Source organism: Miniopterus schreibersii (assembly GCF_964146895.1).
Source record: "Miniopterus schreibersii genome assembly, chromosome: 13".
In the NCBI taxonomy this organism is placed as follows: domain Eukaryota; kingdom Metazoa; phylum Chordata; class Mammalia; order Chiroptera; family Miniopteridae; genus Miniopterus; species Miniopterus schreibersii.
The window spans coordinates 25,266,842-25,293,220 of NC_138113.1; the positions used below are offsets into that span (position 1 = coordinate 25,266,842).

At 39.1% G+C, this 26,379-nt stretch overlaps 1 protein-coding gene across 1 annotated transcript in view; it reads left to right on the top strand.

Annotated features, from left to right (window-relative positions):
• The window catches only part of LOC308566027 (stonin-1), a gene marked incomplete at its 3' end in the record, with an annotated part of 84,441 nt that overhangs the window by 46,428 nt on the left and 11,634 nt on the right, over positions 1 to 26,379 (top strand). Inside the window, exons 4-8 of the mRNA XM_081155903.1 lie at positions 13,284 to 13,385; positions 13,572 to 13,695; positions 18,995 to 19,050; positions 19,550 to 19,634; positions 21,100 to 21,692. Coding sequence (XP_081012029.1) covers positions 13,284 to 13,385; positions 13,572 to 13,695; positions 18,995 to 19,050; positions 19,550 to 19,634; positions 21,100 to 21,692 — 960 coding nt within the window. The remainder of the gene's footprint in view (positions 1 to 13,283; positions 13,386 to 13,571; positions 13,696 to 18,994; positions 19,051 to 19,549; positions 19,635 to 21,099; positions 21,693 to 26,379) is intronic.

The following is a 26,379-nucleotide window of genomic DNA, read 5'->3' on the forward strand; positions in this document are numbered from 1 at the left end:
CAATTTAAGCAACTGCTAATGTAATGTTTTATTTTTTATTCTTTCTTTAGTTTTAAAACAATGATTAAAATAGAAGACTAAAGATCAATTTTAAAGATATTATTACTCAAATACAATAAATATTTCATGTATAAAGTAACCAGACTTACCAAGCAAGAAATTACATCTTGCCCTTCACATTCTATTTCGCTTTTTTTAAAATTTAAAGACACAAATAGCAACTACAAATGGTCACACAGAATGACAGAGTTGAAGTAACTCAGGTTCTATTTCTATATCTTTACAATCATGATTTTGAATCCATGGTTTAAACCCAGGAATGTGTAGTAGCAAAGGAGATGGGGACAAGAACTGCACCCGAAGCAAGTTGGAACGATTCTGGACCATTAGGTCTTCCCCGAATGAACACGTGTATCTGAATCCACATGTGTCCTGGTTCAGCTGTATAACTGGGAGTTATCCAAATCAACCTCTCCATAGACAATGTTTATTAAATGCTGAGAAATTAAAATGTGCTGGTTTGAAGCTTACATGGGCATTATTAAATCTCAACAGTAATTCAGCAATTATTTAGAACACTATGCTAATAAAAAAGTTTGGGGGGTGGCATTTTATTTCGCACATTGCTTAGAACTGCCAGCACATGGTGATTATAGAAAGACTGACTTTTAGTCAGTTTCATTATTGTATTTAAATTCTGTACAGACAATGCATGCCGTTATTACATGCACCCGAGGCTGACTCCCTCCCCACCCTGTGTACCACTGGGTGGTGGCTGCCTCTGTATGCTGGCACCAATCCAGCAGTGAAAGGAAAACTGATGATGCGCAAGATACACAGAGAGAAAATACTAGGGCTATTTCTCCGAGTGGATGAGGGGATGGGATTGGAGGTGCTAGCAGAGGGGCTGATTTAGATAAGGGCATGGGAAGTTCACTCGCTGTAATAGGTGGGAAGGCAGAGTTTATGGGTACAGATGCAGGCAGGCCTATATATCCAAGGTGTTCATTCCTAGTTTCTTTTCCGGGAATGGAATTGGATTCAGAGATTTTTCACCCTCTCACAGTGGGTGGGTGTCCGTGGACTCCCTTTAAGGACCTTTTGTAACTGACTTTAATTTTCTTTTTATTGATTTTTTTTAGAGAGAGGAAAGAGAAAAAGAGAGAGCGGAGAGAGAGAGAAACATAGATCATCTGACTCCTGTACACAACCCAACCAGGGATTGAACATGCAACCTGGGTATGTGCCCTGACTAGGAACGGCATCTGCCACCTTTTGGTGCACAGGATGACGCTCTCACCAACTGAGCCACACTGCCAGCCCTAATTTTATTGTCTTGAATACTTTGGTTGCGTCTTTCAATTTATGTGTTACCAGTACTAATGCTTGACTGAATATCAACTATGCAGACCCGAACAAAGACACTCTTACGATTTGGGGGCTGAGGTTATTAATTCCCTGTAACAGAATAAATGTTCCGGTTTGGGAAACCCACTTGCAAACACTGTAGAATTTAGTCTCCTTTTCTGCGAGAGACACTGCGGCTGGGTGAGCGGCTGCCTGGGGCGGGAGGCGGCCCCCAGTCGCAGCGCTTGTTCTTTTCTGTAGGGTTTGATGTCGATGCTTTCACACGGCTCAGCTCTCCGAAAGGTCAAGTGCCATGAGAAGGACAAGGGGAGAGCGGCTGTGGACACAGGCGTCGCTGAATGCCAAGAGCCTGCGTCCCCAGCGGGTCACTTTCAGGTGTTCGGAAACCCTTTTCAAGGGCTTTGCGAAGCACTCGTGGAAAAGGAGAGGCTCTGTATTAAATTCACCCGGGGACCTGAAGTGGCCTTGGGTAAAACAGGGAACAGGATGATGTTTGCGCCCTCTTATTGCCTTTTCCTATGTCTGTGGATACCCCTTCCCCTCCCCCAAAGCCTCTTCAAATGCCATGGGGCCTTCTCCCCCTCTTCCCGTTGCCCTGTTTGACCGAGTGCCAGGAAACGACATACATGGGTGACATAGGTCCTGTGGACACTGCTGCTGCTGCAGGCGTTTGGAACAGGGCTGCTCATCCCTCCTGACCCCGCCGGCTGCCATCTGCTCCTCTGCGTCCAGGTGGCCGGCCTCCAGCCCAGCCCCTACTGCAGGCGGTGACCTGGCACGGATTGCCAGCCGGCCGCAGCTTTGCCACGCTGGCCTGCTTCTCTGTCTTTAGGCCGAACCAAGCCGCTCTCATTTCCTCGAACCCGCCACGCGCTCAGAGCTCAGGCTTGTCAGTGCCCTCTCTCTGGAACACTCCTCCTGGCCCCTTCCTCTCTCTGTCCCTCACTCACCCGCAGGTCTAAGTTTCGGGATCCCGCTACAGAGAGCCTTCCCAGACTCTCCCCATTCCTGCTAGGTGTTCCTCCTAAGAGATTTTTAGTACTAATCCCATTCTATTGTAATTGCTTGTGTATTTATCTTTCCTGGAATTTTGATTGGGGTGGCTCTGCCCACAGTGATCTCCCATTTTCTGGGAAGAAGCCCAAATCCAGAGGTGGTGGCAAGTGATCGTAGTAGTATCCATGCCGATGCTATGGCGCTGGCACCTAAGCCAGAGCTTGTGACCTATATGTTGAATAAAAAATATTGAATGAATGAATAAATGACAGGATGAATTTAGATCAATGTACTACTTCTCCTAAGGATAGTTGCATCTTGGTCCCTAATTTTCCCCCCACAAACGGGCCAGAAATTCAATTTTAATAGCATTTAACAATAAATTCTAATCAATAAGATCTAATGAATGTTTTCTATGTTGGACATACTGTGCTAGAAACTCGGGGCATATAAGGATGAGTAATACACAGCCTCAGTCCTCAAGAAATTTAAAATCTATCACACAATTACAAATAGACTTTTCCTTAATAAACACACACATATATCTTCAAGGGGTTGAAAAGATTAAAATGTTTGTTTTAAATTTGATTTATTCTTGTTTGTAAAAGCTGCTAAAGTGAAGAGAACGCACAGTTAGCCTTTTAACACCTACTATGTGCCAAGGACCATGTTTTTCCATTTCATATCTAACATCCGATAAAGTCAGTGTTATTTCTAGTTGTGAAATGAGGCTACCTGTCTTTTGTTAAAAGTGTTCTGGACCCATTCTGTAGCTGCAGAAGGTGCTTCATTTCCTTGACCTTTCCACATAAGGGTAAATGCAACCCCAAATTGAAATGGGGAATTATTATTTAATAGCTATAGAGTTTCAGTTTTGCAAGATGAAGGAGGTATGGAAATGGATGGTGGTGCTGGCTGCAGATCAGTGCGAAGGTACTTAATGCCACTAAACTATACTTAAAAATGGTTAAGATGGCAAATTTCATGTGTGTATTTTACCACAGTTAAAAAAAATTAGGTGTACCCTAAAGAAGAGAGCCTCTCCTGACACCTTTTAAGAGCTTTGTTGAGGACTAATTTATATATCATAAAATTCACCTGCTTTAAGTGTACAACTCAATGGCTTTTATTATAGTCACACAATTGTACAACCATCACCAAAATCAATTCTAGAACATTTCCATCTCCCCCAAAAGATTCCTCAAGCCCATTTTCAGTCATTCCTTGTTCCCATCCCAGCCCCAGGCAACCACTAATCTAATTTGTGTTCCTATATATTTACCTTTTCTAGACATTTCATATAAACAGCAGCACACAGTGTAGGCCCTTTGTCTCTGGCTTCTTTCACTTAGCGTAATGTTTGTGTGGTTCATAACATTGTTCATCCATGTTTATCCAGGTTCATGCATATCTCAGAGCTTTATTCCTTGTTATTGTCAAATCATATTCCACTCCATTGTACAGCTGTGCCCCATTTTATTTGCCCATTCCATTAGTTGAAGGACATTTGGGTCTTCCGTACTTTTTCACTGTCACCAACAGCGCTGCGATGAACATCCACGTACGAGTATTTGCGTGGACATGTGTTTCCCTGTCTCTTGGATTGCTGGGTCATATGGTCACATTTTCAAGAAACTGCCAAACTGTTTCCCAAAGGAGCTGCACCATTTTACAATTTCTTTGCATCCTTGCCAGTGCTGGTTTGCACCTTTTGGTTTTCTGTTTGCTCCCTGTGTTCTGTATCTCTTTTTTTCCTGCCTTCCTGTTGGTTTCTTGTAGATTATTTTAGAGTTCCATTTTGATTTATCGATGGTATTTTTGAGTGTATTTCCTTGTGTAGCTTTTTTTCGTGGTTGCTCTAGGTATTACATTATACATATATAACTAACCACAGTCAACATTTTTACCAGTTCCAGTGAATTGAAGAGACCTTACCTTACATTATCCTCCCCCACTGACAATAGAACTTGAGAACCACATGAAGCAATGTTACAAGTTTTGCTTCAACACACTAGAAAACTCAAGAGAAGGAAAGTCTATTATACTTGCCCATAATTTTACTTTTTGTTCTTCTTTATCTCTTCCAGATTCCTTCTTTTATCATTTTGTTTTCTATTTTGAAAACTTCCTTAGCCACTCTTTTAGAGTGGTTTTGCTAGTGATGATAATCTTAGTTTGGTTTCATCTGAGAGTGTTTTGATCCCCCCCTTTTTTCCCCCTGAAGGATATTTTTACTGAGTATGAGATTCTGAGTTGACAGCTCTTTTCTTTCAGGCCGCTTCCTTCTGGCCTGCACAGTTATAGTTGAATTGTCTGTTTCCCTCTCCGCTGTTCAAACTGGGTTACTTCTATTGGTCGATCTTCAAGTTCATTGCTTCTTTCCTTTGTCACCTCCCATTTTGCTGTTGAGCCCTGCATAATCCCTAGGGCTACCATATCAAACTAACATAAACTGGGTGCCTTAAAATAATAGACATTTATTGCCTTGAGTTTGAAGTTTGGCTAGAAGTTAGAAATCAAGGTGCTGACAGAACCATAGTCCCTCTGAAACCTGCAGGGGAGAATTTCTTCCTCGCCTCTTCTGGCTTCTGGTGTGTGCTGGCAACCTTTGGCCTTCCTCGGTTTACAGAGGCGCCGCTCCAGTCACTGCCTCTTGTCACATGGCTGTGTTTCCGTGTGTCTTTGTCTTTTTCTTATAGAGACATCAGTTATATTGCATAAGGGCCCCTCCCTGTTCTAGTGTGACTTTAACTAATTACACCTGCAAGACCCTATTTCCGAATGAGGTCACATTTTGGAGGTACTGGGAATTGGGACTTTAACATACCTTTTTGCGGGAGAGACGTAATTTAATCCATAACAAGCCCATTCGTTAAATTTTTAACTTTGGTTACTGTATTTTTTCAGTGTATAATTTCCATTGGCTCTTCTCTGTATCTATTTCTTCGCTGAGACTTTCTATTATTTCATTTGTTTAAAATGCCTGCTACATTGTTTGCTTAATTACTCATCAAAGCAGTTTTATGAGGCTGCTTGAAAATCCTTGTCAGATACTCTCAACATCTTAGTCATCTTTTTGGTGGTATCTGTTGATTTTTTTTTCTTATTCAATAGAGATTTTCCTGGTTCTAGGTGTGACAAATGATTTTCCATTGCATCCTGGACATGTTGGCTATTATGATACCCTGTATCTTACTTAAATCTTCTGTTTTAGCAGGACTTCTGTGACACCAGGCGGTGGGGGCCGGTGAGAATGCCACTTCGCTATGGCCAGGGGGAGGTGCAGGGCCAGGTTTCTGACTCAAGGTGTTGACACCCCAGGGGAGGGAGGAGCTCTTTACTGTTGGGCAGGGTGGAGGTTCAGATGCCCCATCAGGCTTCCACTGACATCGCCCTGGGGGTACCTTGTTACTCCTCACATGGCCTCCACTGACACCGCAGGGCAGGGCTCACCGTCAGTGGGCAGGAGTGAAAGTCTTGGCCTTCTCTACCACCACCCAGCAGGCGGTGTGGACGCCTCAGTACAGCAGGAGTGCAAGTCCAGGCATCGAATCTCCAGGGACATTGTGGGGATGGCTGCACCTCATTGCAGTCGGGCAGGAGGGGAAACCTAAACTCCCTACCCAGCCTTTGCTCACGGGGCTGGGGCTGGCCAGTTCTTTCTTTCTGTGGTGCTTGAATGGAGTAGAGCAGTTATTGTCTAAAAGTTTTGTGGCCCTGCTGATGTGGCTCAGTGGTTGAACATCGACCTATGAACCAGGAGGTCATGGTTTGATTCCTGGTCAGGGCACATGGCCAAGTTTTGGGCTCGATCCCCAGTAGGGGGCATGTAGGAGGCAGCCGATCAATGACTCATCATTGATGTTTCTCTCTCTCCCTCGCTCTTTCTCTCTCTGAAATCAATAAAAACATAAATAAAATAAAACTTTTCTGTCTTGATGCCCCTTTCCTGGTCCTTTGGCTAGAGAAAAAGGCTTTTGTTCTTTTTCGTCTGTGATCATTGATGCTTCTGGGTTGCCAGCTTCACCAGCACCCAGTTCAGTATACATGAGGCAAGAAGAAAACCAGGGGAGTAACTGCTGCACCATTCTTTCGGTTGTGAGAACTGTTCTATGCTCTTCTCTCCACCTTTCAGCCTCTTTATGATTGTTTTATATGTAATATCTAGAGTTTTTAGCTGTACTTAGTGGAAGAAATAGGATGAAGTGTCTATTCCATGTTGTCCCTGCCTCTCCTGATATCTGAAGCACCTAAGATAACCTAAGATACAGAACAGGCAAGATGCTTCCATTTACCTCTTATGAGACAAATTAGGAAAAAAGTCAAGAAAAATTATTGTGAGAACAAAGCTGGTTGGTTCTCTCGAGGTCATAGCCTCAAGTTCAGTTTATTGGTCTTTACCTCCATCTTCTCTAAGTAGAAATTTAGATTGCAAAATTAACTGGAGACAATGGACATTATCCTTGATAATATTTCATGCTCACGTATGATTATACACATTGTGATTAAAGAAATGAAAATGGAATAATTTGTTAGCTAGGAAATTACCGAATCCTTATCAAGACCCTGATGAGAATATTGAAAAAGTAGTCATGGGGAAAATTGTGTTTGAAGTCACCCTTCGTACTTTCCATGAGTTAAATATAATCACTAATTTTCATATGTACACAATGTATACATCTCTTTAATATTAAAGATTTAAAATAGGCAGTAATGTGATCATTAACAGTATTCCACTGTGTGATAGGGTCACCAGTTGGCCACAGCATTGTGTCACACACGGTCATTTTAACTGAAACCCTATTGGGGTTGGAGGCGGGAGGGATTCATCATGGTGGAATAGTATCTGATGTTCAAATAATGTAAGTTGATTTTGGAGTTGTATTAGAAAATGGAAAATGTTACAAAAGTGCAGAGTATAAATAAATCAGAACTACCAACATTGTAACTATTTCAAAGTTACATGGTGAGGCAGAGATTATCTGCATTTCCATTTCCTGGAAGATGTGAAGAATGAAACAGGCAGAGAAACACAATACTGCTGGGTTTAGTGCATTGGTTGCAAAGTGCTCAGAAACTAATTATGAATATTTACTGCCTTAAGCCATATGCTCATAGGCTAACTTGTATTTTTCATTACTGATAAATATGCTATTTAGAGTCTATACAGTTACTGAAATGCCCTGTATTTGATTGTAAAATTTAATATGTTAAAGATAATGGGCTGCCTCTAAAATACATTTAAAAAAACCATTCTTATTCAGAGAAAGGACTTCATATATGTGACATTTTCTCACAATAAGCAAAGTGAAATTGTTTCTTTGCTTTGTAATAGTATCAGTGAAACCTCCAGGCAAAAGTAATGAGAACATTACTTCTCATTACAGAATGCAAAGAAATTAATCTGATTATTAAGATTTGCTTAAGTGTTACAAAACTGGTATTGCTTATAAATTATATATTAAATATATATTTTAGTCTCAAAATATAGCAGGAGAAAATGAAAATCTGATGCTTTGAACTGTGATGGGCAGTTGGGGAAGAGCTTTATGCTTTGCCACAGGTGTGATTTCCAAGAACTGAGTACGCAAAGAAGGACCAAAGCTCAGCATTCCTTTTTTATTCTTTATTTACTAACATAAAAAAACAGTCACTGTAAAATTGCCTTACTGAGGCTTTGGGAATCTTGAAATTTCAATTGTAGCATCAAAAGTGTTTTGTGTATGAACATACTTTCTCTCTGAGTGAATTATTGACAAAAGGAATGTGACCATTATGTGACTATAACAGTCTACTTGTTTGATGATAACCTGGGGTCAGTGCTATCAAATAGTAGTCTATAAAGAATCCTTTACATACTTTTCAAATACTCTTGTGATTGATGAAGGTATTCAAGAAACTAAATGCTGAGATTACAATGAGGGAAAACCAAGCTTTCACTAGCCACAGTCCATTTAGAGAATGGGCTCTGTGTTGTTTATCTGATGTTATGTAACAAATTACCCCCAAATTTAACTGCTTTAAATGATATTATCTCACACAGTTTCTGAGAGCTGAGAATCTGGGAGAGCCCCAGAAGGTGGTTCTAGTTCAAGATCTCTCAAAGGGAGGCAGACAGTCTGAGAGCCCAACTGGGGAAGGATCAGTTTCCAGTTATTCAAGTGACTGTGTACAGGCTTCTGATCTTTGCTGGTCATGGTCTGGAATCTCAGTTCCTTGCCATGTGGCCTCTCCATAGGCTACCTGAGTGTCCTCATAACATGACAGCTGTCTTTTCCCAAAGTGTGTGATCTGAAGGAATCCCAAGGAAGAAAGCCACAGTCATTTATAATCTAATCTTGGAAGTGATACACCATAACTTCTGCTTTATTCTACTGGTCACCCAGCAAAACCATGGTAGAGGGTGGGAGGGTACAACACGAGGTTGTAGACACCTGGTGAGTTGGGGGGCATCCTAGAAACTGGCTACCACAGGTCCAGAGCAGATTTACAACTGGGATTCACCTAGAATATGGGTTAAAGTATACATCTTCTAAGAGCCATTGTCTATTCTTGGGAAGAAATTACATGTGGGGCTACTAGTGACGATACAGACAGACCCCAAAGGACAAACGGAAAGTTGCTGACACTGTTCTGCCAGTTATATAACCTCTATGGAACCAGAGTCTAGTAAGTATACTCAGCAGTAACCATTCAACTCTCAGTCACACTTTTTACCAGTACCAAGGTCCAAATTTAATTTCAAAAGTACGTATGGTTTATAGTATAACCTTAGAAGGGTAAAAATATATAATGAAGTAATACAAAATAGTGTGCTCTCACAAAAAGTTAGGTGATTACCAATCCTATGCATGTGGGAATAAAGTTTTAAAACCTGGGTATGAAAAGATGGAAAACAAGAGACTCTTCAGTGTTCTTATTTCCCAGCTTGAATAATTTAATTGGATTTTATGATATCAGTAGGAATCAACGACTGCTTTTAGCTTTTCTATTTTGGGTAAAAGATAAGTCGCTCTGAATACTTCTGGTAGTAAATTGCCAGGTAGAGATACAATCATTAAAAATTACTATATATAATTCTTGGCTTTTTGTAAAAGAAAATTTCAGATAGTTTTCAATTTAGGTAAGTCTTCTAAAAGGCTTCATATAAATCAGCTGCTTGAAACAAACCATAAGGTACCCGACCCGGGCAAAACAAACAAAGAGCGGTAGGGCATAAATAGCTCTGCGGAACTTAGGTGCACAAACAGATAAATAAATAAACAGCCAATTTTAAACCTAATAGGATTTTTAATCATTAAATAAGCCATCCGGTTAGGCTCGGGTCGGTCTGGGCCGGCGAGAAAGGCCGCGTAACAGGCAGAGCCTGGCAGCAGGCGCCGTCTTCCCCTTTCCAACCCCGCAGGTCACAGGCGTTCACACCTGCCCGCCCCGCAGGGCGCCGCCCCGACGCCCCGCCCCTCGCAGGGCCCCGCCCCGCCCCGCCCCGCCCCGCAGGGAGCCGCCCCGACGCCCCGCCCCTCGCAGGGCGCTGCCCCCCGCCGCCCCGCCCCGCCCCGCCCCGCAGGGCGCCGCCCCGACGCCCCGCAGGGAGCCGTCGGTGCAGGTCCCGCGCCCCGCCGGGCCTCCACGAGCGGCGGGCGGGGCTGGCGCGGGCTGTGCCTCAGCAGGGGGCCTCCCCTTGGCTGCGGGACAGGTCGGGTTCTCTGGGATGCGACCTCGGTCTCAAACCTCTATAAGTCTCCCAGGTGATTTCAATGTGCAGCCAAAGCTGAGCATCTTCGTCTTGGGACAGCGAGTCTCACTTAAGCGCCCAGCAGGGCCACCTGGAGAGCAGGTTAGAGCTACCGGGGCTGGGCCCCCTCCTGAGTGGAACCCATTGACTCGCGTCCTAACAGGTCCCCAGGCGCTGCTGCTGCCGCCCCTACTCCGAGAACCTTGAAGAGCGGGCTTGGTTATGCTTGCACCGGAGGGCAGCCGCGAATGGGGCGGAGCGGAGGGCTGAGAACTGGCGGGAGAGCACAGGCACCGCCAGCCTCCCCTTTCCGGGCCGACCCCCTCGGCCGGAGGGGAACTGGGACCTCCCGCCGCACCGCCCCTCCGCTGGATTTTAGTGTTTGTCTCACAGACTGAGGAAATAAAGCTTCTGCAGAGGCCACGTGAACAGCCCAGGGCTGCGCAGGGCACCTTTAACCGCCCCGCGTCGGCGGGCTCGTTGCGCACGCAGGCCGCCCTCTCCAGCCTCGGCGCCTCGCCTCCGGAAACCCGCTCAGCGCACTAACCGTCCTCCCGGCGCCGCCTCGCCCCCGGCGGCTCCTGACGCGCACGCGGCTGCGCAGGCCACGTGCCCCGACGCTCAAAGCGCGCGGGAGCGTCCACAGCGGCATAGCGCGTGCTGCGCAGGCGCGAGGAGCGAGGCGTTGCAGCCACCATCATGGCCTCTGTCAGCTCCGTGGTAAGGAGACCCAGCCTGGCCTCTGGGCCTGGCTCTGTGCAGAGGGGGCCGGGGTCCCGGGTTCGTGGCGCCGGGCGCCGCACACCCTCTTCCCTTCAGGGGTTCAGACTTTCAGAAACCCTCACCCTTAGGGGCGCCAGCTGTTCTCCGTGCGGGAGGGCGCTGCTGAGGGCCCGTGGCCCAGCCGGAAGTTGGGCCTGGCTCCCGCCGGAAGAGCGAGCGTCCCTCCGTCTCTCCTCCTCTGTCCTCTCTCCTCCTCTGTCCTCTCTCCTCCTCCCTCCCTCCCTCCTCCCTCCCTCCCCCCTCCCTCCTCCCTCCCTCCTCCCTCCCTCCTCCCTCCCTCCTCCCTCCTCCTCCTCTCTCCGCTCTCCTCTGTCCTCTCTCCTCGACCTGACCGAGGCTGTAGAGTGAGACGTTCAGAGGTGGTGAGGTGGGGAACTCCCCTTAACCCTCCCGGGTTCCTGCGTGTAGAGAATTCCCGAGTTCAGTTGCCCTCTAGTTGTAATTCTTAAGTACGGCCACAGTTGATTCTAAGCGATATTATTTACACAAAATCACAGCTGATCTGTTTCATGTTACCCACCACATATTTTTAAAGTCCCCCCCCCACACATTTCCCCAAGCGTTAGCGTCTCAATGCTTAACAGTACAATTGGAATTAAAATAACACAAACATTGCTCCCCTTCAGGGGTTCCTAAGCCTCGCGCGGAGAACTGACAGGTGAAGTGGTACTTGTGAGACCCTCTGTCAATCTGGAAAACCTGAATTAAAGAGAAAAAAATGAGAAAAGAATCATGGACTCACTTGCATATTCATTGTATCTCAGCGGACTTCACATTGGGTGAAAGGCGAGGTGCTTGTCCAGATCCGTTATTTTGTGGGTTCCATGTACACACAGGCAGCACGAAGGCATCCATTTGTAGAGAAATATTTTAGTGTGTATCCATTTTCTGATGTGAATGTGTTTTAAGATATGTAAAATACGCCTTCGTATAAGCTTCCCGTGTGCGCCGTTTATCTGACGGTGAAGCCAAGGAGAGAGGGTGCGTGTGTCTTACACAGAGAAGAGGCTGGGGTAGCCTTCCTGGGCTGTACAGAGTTTTAAAGATAACAGATGGGGAAAGAAGACAAGGTCTAACTGTAGTCCTAGACGAGAAAGTATGTTTAATGCCTACTTTGCTTTTGAAAAATGGTGTTCTAATGGGTTATTTTTGATGGCTGCTGTCACCTTCTGAGGGCCGGTTTTAAAGATGTTTTTAGCCCGAGGAGTTTTCCCTTCACCTTTAAATGCCGACACACTCGCCGGGACCAACACCGAGGCATCAGTTTATCAGGGTAAACTCTTTTAGAAGAAGCATCTAATCCAGGGCACTTAATCTTAATGGATATGCTTGTGAATAACATTATTTAAATACAACTGATTGGCCTATTCATAGGCTTACCCTGGGCCTTTAGAAGGATTAGTTTGAAACCTGGCTCCTGTTGGCATGAGCCGGAGTGTTTGCTGGGCAGTATGAAAAAGCAGTCCCGGAATGCCACAGTTTTCATTTTCGCTTGATTAAGCAACTTGAAATGAGAGCAACTCAGCGAAATTCCTGTTCTGCCATTCCTTGTTGGAGGAGCTTTCACTAGGTCAGTGTTGTTACTACAGTTAGCGTTGGCATTTTGCATGGGGGTGAGAGTGGAGCGCAGTTTACACAGACTGTAGGGCCAAGTTTGTTTCACAGGGCTGTTTTTTTATTGATAATGATCAGTGTTTAATCTGGGTGGAAATCTTAATATTACTGTCATGGCATGTTTTTATTAGGAAGGATTTTAGGATGTTGCTTTGTCTCTGCAATACGCAGATTGCGGAAGGGTAAGTTTCTTTCATTTCTTGGTTTCTGTTAGGCAGTCCATTTAAGTGCAGTTGTATTTTTGCTTGACACTGGTTCAAAATATTTTTGGGGACTATGTGTATATTGGAAGTGGGACAAGCTTTGGTTACTCTACTGTAAGAGCTTGTCCCAATCTTATGGCTTGGAATTTATTTACATTTGTGGAAATAATATAGTGAATTTTAAAAAAGCTCCTTTGGACTCTTTGAGAAAAAGGTAAATTAAAAGCAGGTTCATTTCCATCTGCCTTATATTAATTTCCCTTTTTAAAAGGAGTGGGGAGATTAAGTACTGAAACAAAAGCCAAGTTACATAATAGTAACCATATATCTTGATGAGATTATCATCTCATATTTTATTGTAGTCTTGTAATTCAGCTTTACAGATAGGCTGAGGCTATAGGTCTGAAGGTAACGTAATTTATGGAAAACTAAGACTATACATACTGGAAGTAGGATGCATTTAGTTAAAATTCACATGGTGTTTTTTCTTTAAACTATAAGATTAGAGAGTGTACACTGCATGTCTTTTAAGGCTGAATACATTCAAACTTGAGAATTTAAGACTAACAATTGCTTTTGTGTAGCCTAAACTCTACAGATCTGTAATTGAAGATGTGATTGAAGGAGTGCGGGATCTATTTGCTGAAGAAGGTATAGAGGAACAAGTCTTAAAAGACTTAAAGCAGGTTTGTCAATACAAGTTTCTCTGTGTTGTGTTTCAGTTTATAAAACTGATAAATCATAGTTCTAACCCCTTAATTTTAGTTTAATACTTATCCATTTATTGTGCCATCAGCTGACAGTTTAATTTTTAAAAAGTAAAAAATAATATTTTATTTTTTTAAAAACAAGCATTTTTTTTTAATCTGCAGCTCTGGGAAACAAAGATTTTGCAGTCTAAAGCAACTGAAGACTTCTTCAGAAATAGTGTCCGCTCACCTCTGTTCACCCTTCAGTTGCCACACAGCTTGCACCAAACGTTGCAATCATCAACAGGTTGGATAGAGTTAGTAAATTAGTACCATTTGGATCTTCAGAACAGGTTCTCATTTGGTGGTGGTTTTGAATTAGGGTAATATTCTTAAGGTGAGAGGGCTCAGACCTCAAAATCATTACTGTTAAGTGAACACAGATACCCCATATAACTATCGACAAATAGGTTATTCAACTAGTTTTTTAAAATATTAAAGTCTGCAAAGGTGATGAAGCCTTACTTCAGAGGTACAAGTTATATAGTTTGCGGCTGTAGGGAGTAAGCAGTTATTTCAGAGAATTTGGTTAGGTCTAGTGAAGGAGTGATCTAGCCACCTTTGCCAGAGAAGCAGAGGGAAAGATGAGTGCTTGCATACTTGTGCATTCTTTCTCTTCGTGTCTTGGTTTCTGTATACATTATACATCTATTATTGTATTGGAAGCAAAATGGAGCATTAACAAGAAAATGGAGATTATTCAGGCTACCTCACTCTTTTGGATACATACAGTGATGGCTGGAAATTGACCATATGTATTTAATCTTTATTCTTGGACTTAGTGAATCTAGACCTCTGCTTTTAAGAGAAATATTTGTCTATGTTATGTCTATCAATTTAAACTGGAAAAGACTAGCTAATTAGAGATAAAACTATACTGTTACATCTTTTCAGCCTTTATTCCTTCTTTTCTCCTCTGATTCCCTAATATATGTGTGTGTGTTTCCAGCCATCATTGTATATGTCCAGAACAGTAAGGTAGCCTGGATAATCTCCATATTCTTGTTAACTCTGTATTTTTTATAGAGTTTAGCTGAAATTCAGTAGATGAATGTTTGTAAGAGGTGAGGGTAGATTTTGGACTAGATTTTCAGAAATAACTAGATTGTTCATTGCATGCTTAGAAACATTCACATGAAAATCACATGGGCCAAGGTGAAGAGAAAAATAGTAAGGAGGCTAGTATCTCATTTATTACAAAATGAGAGAACTTAAGTGTGACAGCAATTATAACTTATAAAAATGAAATAAGTTAACAATGAATATTGAATTTCCAAACACAGCTTTTATCTAATGTTATGCTTATAAAGTATAACTCTGCTCTATAAGAATTAGTCCTGGCATTTTTAATTACTCAGTTGACACATTGAAACATTTTCCATCAGTGTTGGATTTTTGGCTCTGTTTTTGTTTTTAACTTTCCTATTTTATTAGGACATCCCTTTATTTCTCTATTTAAGTAACATTCTTTTGAATTTTTTCTTTATTAAAGAACTTTAGAGATGTTTACTTAGGAGTGGTTTGGAGGATGGCAAGTGTGAGAGGAGTAAAATACTTTGTCTTTTATCAAAAACATAGTCAACACTTCTCAGGTTGTCATTCAATATTGCAATACTTGACTTTGCCACAAGATGGTAATATTTCCAGTGATTTAAACCACAAAGTAGTCTTGTAACATATATCTAGTTGGCTTTCACTCAGCACTTTTATTTTTCTATCTTAGAAGTCAGAATAATAGAAACAATTACATTTAAACAAGGCAGTTTTTCTCACTCTCTTCTACATCATTTATAATGAAGTAGTTTAAGAGGAAGTATATATATCCTTTAAAAATGCATTTTGGGGCCATATTCCTATTCCTCTTCATTTTTAGGCACCCGAAAATAAGATTTTAAAAGCAAATTGCCTCATAAAATTGATGTACTTCTTAATTATATCTTTCCATTGTCTCCTTTAAAAGCTTGATTAAAATAAACTAACTTCTACAACCTTTATATCTCTTGATAACAAGTTCAGTTTAAATCTACAATAGAATAAGTCTTTGCTTTTGTCTGTTCCACTCTTAAAACTTGTTTGGCCTATTACAGTTTTTGACTGTATTATCCATTTATTTAATAATTTCTTGTATCTTCGCTTGCCAACTTTTTTGAGGAGGGTCTTAGGACTCCTTTACACTCTTAAAAATTGAGGACTTCAAGAGCTTTTTTTTTTTTTAATCCTTACCCTAGGATATGTTTATTGATTCTAGAGAGAAAGGGAGGGGGGGAGAGAGAGAGAGAGAGACATTGATATGAGAAACATCAATCTGACCAGGGTTCAAACCTGCATCCTTTTTGGTGTATGGGTTGCCGCTCCAACCAACTGAGCCACCTGGCCAGGGCTCAAAGAGTATTCTTTTATGTGGGTTTTATGTATCTACTTACCATATTAGAAATAATAGCTGAGAAATTTTAAAATTGTTGGTTTATTAATTTAAAAAATGACTATATACTAACATATATTTGTTAAAAGGAGTTGAAATATATTTATTAAACTGTTTTCCAGAACCAAAAATATTTAGTGAGAAGAGTGGCATTGTATTACTTTTCTGCAAATTTTGTTAATGTCTGGCTCAATAAAAGACAGCTGGATTCTCACATCTATTTTTAGACTCAATCTGTTGTGCTATGTGGTTTTGGCTAAAGTATATGAAGAAAATCTAGCCTCCCACAGATAGATAATTGGAAAAGGAGTATTTTAATAGCACTTTCAGATAATTTAATATTACACTAAAACTCAACAAGTGGTAGTTTCTGAGAGGTAGTGCAAGGTGGAGTCTGAAACCATATCAGTGGACTTTTTGTGATGTTAAAGTTCACTGGTGTATCTTGCACTTTGAATGAATCTTTAACCCATGTGTAATTTTGTAACATATGTAGGTTATTCTGAAAATATTGGGTCACTGAGTTATGCAGTTGACACATTGTTTGTTAAATAAGATAAAAAGTCATGTTCATTAGTATGACCACATATCTTATCAGAAAAGTGTTAGAAAGCTATCAAGCCCACTGTGGTGGAAATAAAGTTTCCAAATTTCTGATTTTTTTCTTGAAAACTTGAATTTTATCATTGCCAAACAAATATTATCAATTTGCTTTCCTCGAAGCTGTAGATCATGGACCTAAATGTAAACTGAAAACTATAAAAATCCTAGAACATAACGTAGGAGAAAACATAGATGACCTTGAGGAGGCAATGACTTTTTAGATACAACATCGAAGGCATAATCCATGAAAGAAATAATTCATAAGCTGAACGTCATTAAAATTAAAACCAGCTTTGCAAAAAACAGTATCAAGAGAATGAAAAAACATGCCACAGATTGGGAGAAAATGTTTGCAAAAGACATGTCTGATAGGGAACTGTTATCCAAAATACCCAAAGAACTCTTAAAATTCAGCAATAGGAAAACACCCAATTTAAAAAATGAGCCACAAGCCTTAACAGACAATTCACCAAAGAAGATATATAGACAGAAAATAAGCATATAAAAAGATGTTCCACATCATACATCATCAGGGAAATAGAAATTAAAGCAATAGGATACTTCTACATACCTATTAGAATGGTCAAAATCCATAACACTAACACCACCAAATGCTGATGAAGATGTGGAGCAACAGGAACGTGCATTCATTGCTGAGGGGGCTGCAAAGTGACACAGCCACTTTTGAAGAGAGTTTGGTGGCATTTTTTTTTAGGAAGTAAACATACTGTTATATAAATTTCAGCACTCACGTTCCTTGGGTATTTACCCCAAGGAGTTGAAAACTTAAGTCCACGCAAAAACCTGGTCATAACCTCAGAATAACAGGAGTAAAGTAGGACTGTCGTGGGTAAATTGGGACATGTAGTCAGCTAGTGTATTTGTAGGGCAGTTTATATCAGCTTCTGTTAATTGGTTATTGAAACCATCTTGAATATTTTAAAGTGTGTTTCAGGAGCATAAATATATATATAAATTTGTGAATGTATATAAATGATGCATGTAACTTGTAAATTTAGTGTCAGACTTAAGTAGAAGCTGCATGAAAGTTTTCTATAAAATTCTGTTTATGCTTTTATTCTGATGGCTGTAAAGAAACTCTTAAAACTCTTACAGCTCTGTTTGATTTATGTAAGTATAGAGAATTACCCTTTAAGATTTATTGCAAGGTCTTTGAAAGAGGAGCATTGTTGCTATTTTTCCTCAAGAAATTCATTTAATTGCCTCAGACAGTGTGTTAACAGATTTTTGTTTCCTCTCAGGCTATGGCTTAAACTGTACCAGCTTAAGCTTTGCTCACTTCAGCTAATTAAGACTAATACCATTGTGTTCCTGCCACTGCAATTCTTCCTAATTTAGCCTTTCTAAAAGAATGCCTGTTAATAAGCGAAACCATAGATGAACAGAGGATAAAAATAATTTTGTGCTTCATTAACCATCAATCTGTGTAGCCTCACTTCTGTTGTCTTAATGTGGGAAGAATGGTTTAAAAAATATTTGCTCTTCTGAGCTGTTTGTTGTATATGATGGAGCCATTCTAGTGTCAGAAACAGATCTTTGGGACAATTTTCCTTAATGTAGTATGTGAAAAAGGCCATTATAAACATTACATTTAATACCTATGTTGCCGCATGAACATGCCAAACATTCTTGTTTTATTAAAGAAAAGGCAAAATGATAGTCTAACAGTCATGTTCAGCTAGGTAAAATGAACTTTGAGGTAAAGTTTAAGGTTACATTGATCAACTGAGTTACTGTTTGTTTTTTAGACTGATTTTTAAAATGATTCCATTTACAATCATTTGGCCAACCTTGTAGATATACTATAAATGAAGGGATAGTTAGCATAGAAAATTGGTAGATAATAAAGGAAAGATATGAGATTGCAACTTTAATATAGGCTGAGTTGTTGTTCTCCCAAAAATTTGCTCTTACGTTTTTCTAAGCAGTCATACCTGTTTTATGCAAAGACTTCAGTAGACATGTTCTTATTCACTTATTTCTACAACTGTGTAGCTGTGGTTGCCTTACTTGGTTGAAGTACTGTAAATAATTTTTTATAAAATGAGTGAATTGAAATTCATTCATTTGAACCTATAGAATTTAGTATGATTTATGTTGGGTTATGTATTTTTGTTCAACAGTATATAGTCTTTTGGAAATATGCACTTTAACAAATATTATCTTTTCTCCCCTGTGAAATGTTGTAATGGAGATTTAGTGCTACACTAACTTACTAAAGACAGTCTAGGTATTTGTTACGGATTTCTATAATACAGTATACTTTATTACAATGAAAAATTTCTCTTGGTATTTAAAGTAGGTTAGTTGTAAAGTCTTTAAAGTTGTTGGAAAAACTATAGTTAAATACTTTTCCTCTCTTGGGATCAGGAGGTTTAGAATTTACCATGGTCAAACATGTTAGTGATGCAAACCAGTTTTTAAAAATAAGCTATATGTAGGAATTTTATTCATTTGGTAAATTCTAATGAATTGTATAATTATTTTGTTTTCTATGCAGCATCGTTAGTTATTCCTGCTGGTAGAACTCTTCCCAGTTTTACCACAGCAGAACTGGTATGTAGCTTATTTAAGATATATTTTAAAAGATACTCACTTTTAGTGAATGGTAGCAGAAGGCTGGGCATGTATGTAATTCCTAATTCTCCAGGTGAATAAGAAAGGATGTGGTAAAGGATGGGGAGACAAGAATATATCTATAATATAGATGTTGCAAAAACTCAGGAGTTCCAGAATTAACATTTTCTTACCAACTTTTTCGATCTTCCAAAGCATTTGTTAGCATCTGCCAAGGCTGTACATACAGCATTATAAAATTTCTCAAGTTACATTGTATGGAGTTTTAATACACTGTATAATGTTTTATACTTGGTGAATTCTAAATAGATAATTTTATTATGGTACTTTTTCTGATTTTTTTTCCTCCCCAGAATTGTGCCACGGCATAGTTATTCCTTTTTATTTAAGTGGAGTATTTTGGTCATTTTTTGCTTTTGTGTAGTAGATACAAGTAAAGCCTTTTTCTAACTTTCTAATATAAATTTCTCATATCTAGAGCACCTCCAACTCCAGTGCAAACTTTACTTTTCCTGGTTATCCTATTCATGTACCAGCAGGTGTGACGCTACAGACTGCATCTGGTAAGAGGATAGTCTAAAAAGGTTTGGTTTTTAGCGTTGGTATTGACTTCTGGATGTTAATATTGATGATAAAAAACTTCATACCAGAAGTTATAAGAACTTTTAATAAACCTTACTTTAAATGTAATGATAAATGGTGGTTATTATTGTTACGGAGACAATTCTATGAAATACACTGTACTAGGCCTGTCCTGTATTTCATTCTCAATTCTCTTTCCCAACATTGTATAAGATACTTTATATATGTTTTCTCTAATTCAGATCAGTTATCTAAATTTTGATAAATACAAAATAACATATCTGGCCCCAGCTGGATGGCTCAATTGGTTGGAGCATCATCCTGTACACCAAACAGGTTGTGGGTTCAATTCCTGGTCAGGGCACACACATAGGTTGTGGGTTTGATCCCAGGTCTGACTGGAAGGCAACTGGTTGATTTCTAGCTCTCTCTCTATCTCTCCCCACCTCTCAAATCAGTAAGCATATCCTCAGGTGAGGATTAAAAAAACCGAAAAACATATCTGTGTCTCTGCTAGCTCTAATCAAGAAAAACTAAAGATTAGTTTGATGAGCCTTCGTCTCCTTTCTTATTGGAGATCGCATGGCATAACAGAAAGAATATTCAAAATGTTTAGAGATCAGTCAACCAACCAACCTTTGCTTTTTAGAGTACTTTTTCTTAATTTGAAAAAGAATTATATCTATTTGGGTTGTTGCAAGGTTTAAGCAAAGTACCTAACACAATGCTCAAAAAAGAAATTTCATTGTTTTAGTTTTATTTTAAAGGAAAGGGGGAAAATTTGATAACTTTTGAAATTATTAAACTTTTTGGATAGTCTTGTCATACAGTTGTTATATGGTATCTTACATCTTAAATAGATGAAATATATGCTCCATGATTATGTTTGTTGAAACCCCAAATTTGGTTTGGTAACACTGTAATTTATCAAACAATGGGAGAGGTTTATCGAGCAAATATTGGTGGCCTATATGTATCTCAAAATGTGCCATATAAGCAATAGTGGGAAAAGGCTAGAGTTAAAGCAAAACATTTATTTATTTATTTATTTAAATTTTGAACTTTTTTTTAATATATCTTTATTGATTTCAGAGAGAGGAAAGGAGAGGGAGAGAGAGAGATAGAATCATCAATGATGAGAGAGTCATTGATCGGCTAACCCGCAACCCAGGCATGTGCCCTGACCGGGAATCGAACCCCGATCACCTGGATCCTAGGTCGATGCTCAACCGCTGAGCCACGCCCAGCCGGGCAGCAAAACATAATGTTTGAAAATGAGTAATGCATATTTATTCTAGAAAATAAAAAATATCTGAAGAATAAAAGAAAAACTCATACAGATAACCACTATTGATATATTTCTCCCTAGCCTGTTGTACATGAGATTTTATTTTAAAGGAAATTAGAATCCTGTTGTTCCTACAGTTTTGATTTCTCCTTTTTAAGGTCACCTTTATAAAGTCAATGTACCAATTATGGTGACACAGACTTCTGGAAGAGCAAGTCTTCTCCAGCATCCAATTCAGCAAGTATTTCAGCAGCTTGGGCAGCCTTCAATAATACAAACCAGTGTTCCACGATTGAACCCATGTTCCCTTCAAGCATCTATTGAAAAATCACAGAGAATGGAAACTTTGCTCCAACAACCCACAATTCTTCATTCTGGGACAGTGGATAGAAAGCATTTAGAAAATGTTACCAGTGATACACTTGTACTTCCTCCTGGGAATGAGCATAAAATCATGTCTGAAGCTTTGTTGAGTCAGCCAGAGAGCTCTCAGTATGTCAGCCTTCCAGGTGTTGTAGTTCCTCCTCAGGTCTCTCAAAGAGGTGCTAACATGGAGCCTTTGCTCAGTGTTTCAGCTAGCATGACTCAAAATCTGCATGGTGGGCCCATCTCCACGGCCCCTCAGGGGGCTCAGCAGCAGCATGTGCCTGATGTTCAGCTTCATTTTCTTAAAAATAGGATGTTTGGATGTGATTCTGTAAAGCAGCCAAGAACCATAGAGGAGTCCAGCAGCCTACCTGTCTCAGAGAAGGTATTAGGGGATAAACAATGGCCAGTAATTAGACATTCTGAGTTTTTTAAGCAATAAGGTTACTTAGAAGTATGTATGTTTTGTTTTGTTTTTCTTTAGAAAATTGTTTTTTTAATTGTTTTTACTATAACCTTTAGTTTTTAAAGTATTCTTGCTCAGCATTTCTAAACTGTTTTAAGGTAATCCATTTTACCTCTCCCTTAACATTGTGAGAATTGTTTTTGTCTGCAGATAAAATTTAAAAGAATGGGAAACCCATCCTAGTAATTAAATGAATATTTTGGGGTAAATTTATTGTCATAGTTAATATACAAAAGAAGTCCAAAGTATTTTTTTCTTGCTCTACCTGATTTTCCTAAACTCCTGTATGAAAATTTTCTCTACATGAGGCATTATCTTCTAGTAGATACTTGGTTCCTCCCTGCTTGCTAAAATACTAGTTAACATAATTTCTTTTGGAATTCAAACCACTAAATAGTTTCTAATTAGCTTTCCATATTGAAAATAGGTTTTAATTATTAATTTCCAAGGAATTCATAGTGATGGCAGAGAGATTCATGGGGAATTTTCAATGGTAAAATTAAAAATCTCATTATCTTTTTACAAATGTGAAATCCATTTATCCAATTTTTAGTGACATACAGTACATAATTAAAGGTTTGTGTCTATAGCTAATGGTTTAGTGGTCCTCTAGAACTGCTGTACAAATCTGTAGCAATGGATAGTTAAGTGCCACCTTAACATTTTCAGAGAAGGGGAAGGCTGTAGGGTACAGTGAAGGATAACCAACAAAGAAAAAGACTATAAGAAACTATTTGACCTGTTTTAGAATGTTTCAGATGTTTGATGAAGCCTGTTCAAAATCTTTTAGCAAGTCTGTTTCTAGTTTAGTTTCAGTATAAAGTATTAAGATTAAAGTGTTTTTTGAGTATTTTTCATATTTCCCAAATAATATACAAAATTTAAGAAATGTATGCTAAGCTCATAATTATGAAGCAGTGTTTGTTTTCATCACTGACAGTTTTTGGAGTTATTTTTCTCTTGGACTCTGTATGAACTTTGCAGATTTTCATTGTGGTGATTCAAGGATATTTATTAGATGCCACCTTGTACTTTGTTCTGATATGGGGAAACAGATTAGTTAAGGAAGATTAATCAAGGATTGTTTAGGGAATAGTGGTTGAGAGTTTAAGCTTTGGAGCCACAGTAGTTTCAAATTCCAGATTCATCACTTAACAGGCAAGCTATATAATGTTACTCTATGAATTCTGAAATTTTCTTTTTGAACTAGGCATAAAATCAACCTCATAATTTTAGAATTATCAGAGATGATGTATATAGTTTTTAATAGCTTCTGGTGCTATAATAAGCTTTATAGTAGTGCTATTGTGCTTTATGGCCATGTGATACATTGGGTAACTTTTCATATAACTTGTCAGTAAGTATTAAAGTAGATCTATATTTAAAACACAGTCCAAACATTTAAAATTTACTTTGTCAAATTTTTAAATTTACCTTAGGATACCTTTAAAGTAGTTCTTAATTTGGTAAGGTTTATGCTGATATAATTTTCAAAAAATTTATAAATAACTTTTCTTTATATAAGTAGCTTTTCAGAAATTCTTATTGCTTAAAGCAAGATACAATTAGCTTTAATTGTCTACTTTTCCTGTATAGACTACCAGAGGTCTTAAGTTTCTATGTAAATTTAACATTCATACTATTTTATAACATATATTCCTGACAATTTTTGATTAGCCCCTATTTTTTTTATTTTATTTAATTTTATTTATTTTATTTATTTATTTAAAATATATCTTTATTGATTTCAGAGAGAGGAAAGGAGAGGGAGAGAGATAGAAACATCAATGATGAGAGAGTCATTGATCGGCTGCAGCCCGAAACCCGGGCATGTGCCCTGACCAGGAATCGAACCCTGATCGCCTGGATCCTAGGTCGATGCTCAACCGCTGAGCCACGCCCGGCTGGGCGAGCCCCTATTTTAAAGTCTATGTTTTTTAACATAGTGCTGCTATGTTAAGTTTTTCCTCAGTGTAGGATTTTTGTTTTCTAATCTTATAATACCATGGAGAACTATGGAACTATAATGCCATGGAAATTCGGGTCCTTATTAGGACCCCAAAAAGTAGGATTAGGAGAGAAATGGGTATGTTAGTGTATCTTCTTTAACTCCTTTTTATCTCTTGTCTGCCCTCCTGAACCATTCTCATTGCCCCAAGTCCAAATATGGTCATTTCTGCTGCCTTATCTTTTAATTATTTGCCTTTCTGACTGTATCCTTATAGCTCCTTCATGAGCTCCTCCTCTTTATCTGCCCTCCTGTTTCCTAAGGGTCTATCCTCAGCTCATTTCTCTTCATGTTTTTCTCTGCGTGACCTCTTCTGTATACCCTTAGTTATAGGACTTCTGTTCAGCTAGTCTTCAGGTGTTCCTGAATTAATATATCTAAATTAGAGATTTTTAAACCAGATATTTGATATTTTTCTTTATTGGAAAAAGCCAATTTAACAAAATAATTTTTGTATTTGTCAAAATAAGTTAAAGTATCTTTCATGCCAAGTAAAAGTAGAGTGTGGCATGGGATGCTATAGTACATGGTCAGGTAATATATAATCATTATTGCTGCTAGTTAAGTAGATATCTGAATTAAATTTCTATTAAAAATTAAAGATGTCTTGCCATTACAATTATAGGCAACTGAATTTTACATAGTTTAGTTTGAAAATATGAAAAGAAAGTCTGTTATAGCTTAGGTTTCTTGTGTTTTATATTTATCCCCACATATGGGTTGAAGTTCCATCAGGCCTTACCAGCCATTGGAAAAGTAGGGTTTTTTCCATTAAGAATATAGCTTAAATTGAAAAGGTTGGAAGCTGTATTTGACAGAGTTTTATCTTGAAGCATTCTATGCATTTGCTTATTGTACTACCCAGCTACAGAAGCCATATACAATTGAAGAGACTTGTGAAACTGGGAATCTTGGAAATCACTAAGCTGGTTTGTTTTAGAGCAGAGAAAGAAAATGGAAGCAGTTCCTCTGTCAGATGATTATCTGCATTAGAATTGCTGACATTTCTTCATATTCAGCCAGAATACATAGAAGAATTAGCAGTGATTGACTTTCCTTTAACATTCAACAAAAATACTATTGCTTCTCAGGGCAGCCAGCATCTGATTTTAATCATTACTTGCACATTAGCATCATCATAAAATTCCTATGTTGTGCAGCCTTCTTTTGGAAACTGGAAATTGACATCTTGGTAATAATGAAAAGTTTTTTTGCTTAGCAAAATTTGGTACTCTACACTGCTGATGGTGCTCCTGAGATTCTTGGTAACATATGGTTTTGCTGCTTCAGTAAAGAGAGCAATGGTACCTATTTGAGCACATGGCGTGCATCAATGGTAAGACACAGGCAGTAATTCTAAAAGAAGTCTTGTCAGCTGCAATGAAACGCAAATACATTAGAGCAAAGGTACTGAATTATTGTCTTTTCCAAGACATTTGTCCAAAAATGTTGCTAAAATGTTAAATTTTTCATGCAGAATTTTTCTGGCTTTTCAAAGGACAGTGCTTGAAACCTTGATTGATCCTTGGGTAGACATTAATTTTTTTTGAGAGAGCCTGAAAATCCCCTCATTACAATTTGACTTGGAGGAGTTCATTGATGATCTATGTAGTGGATGTTTGGCCATATAAAAGATTTAAATCTTCCTATTCATAGTCCTTCAGTGTCAGTTATGAATGTTGCTACAAAACTGCTATCTATTTCAGTTAAATTACCAGCTTGGAAAGAGGATATTGGAGTCAGACAATCATATGAACTTTCCAAAGAAGTCCCTCATGCCCTTTTGTAGTCGATACCTTCCCTCCACCTCTGGTCCCTAGCAGTCATTTACTGATCTGTTTTCTTTTAGTGTAGGCTTGGCTTTTCCAGAATGTCTTAACAAATGGAATCATACAATATGTAACTTTAGCATAATACATTTGAGATTCATCCATTTAGTTGCATATGTCAGGTATATTCCATTGTACCACGTTTGTTCATCAATTTACCACTTGGATATTTGGGTTGTTTCCAGTTTTTGGCATTTGTGAATTAAGTTCCCCAAAACAAAAACATTCATGGGCAGGTTTTTGTTTTGTTTTTTGGGTAGACTTAGCTTTTTTTTTTTTTTTTTGAGTAAGTACCTAGGAGTAGGCTTGCTAGGTCATTGGGTGTGGAATTTTTCCTGCTACTAGCACTCTGTGTCAGTTTTATTATATATTTGACAGTTTATTATTACTATTGATTTTTGCCTATTCTATTTTTTCTGTTGTAAATTAAAAAAAATATATCTTTATTGATTTCAGAGAGAGGAAAGGAGAGGGAGAGGGAGAGATAGAAACATCAGTGATGAGAATCATTGATCGGCTGCCTCCTGCACGCCCCCGACTGGGGGTCGAGCCCACAACCCAAGCATGTGCCCTGACTGGAAATTGAACCCCTGTTGCCTGGATCCTAGGTCGACGCTCAACCACTAAGCCACACCTGGCTGGGCTCTGTTGTAAAATTTTTTATTGATACTATACAGACATAAAATTAATTTTTGTAAATTGATTTATATCAGTCTGAATGTTTATGTCTCCCTCCTCCCCCATTTATATGTTGAAATCCTAACCCCCA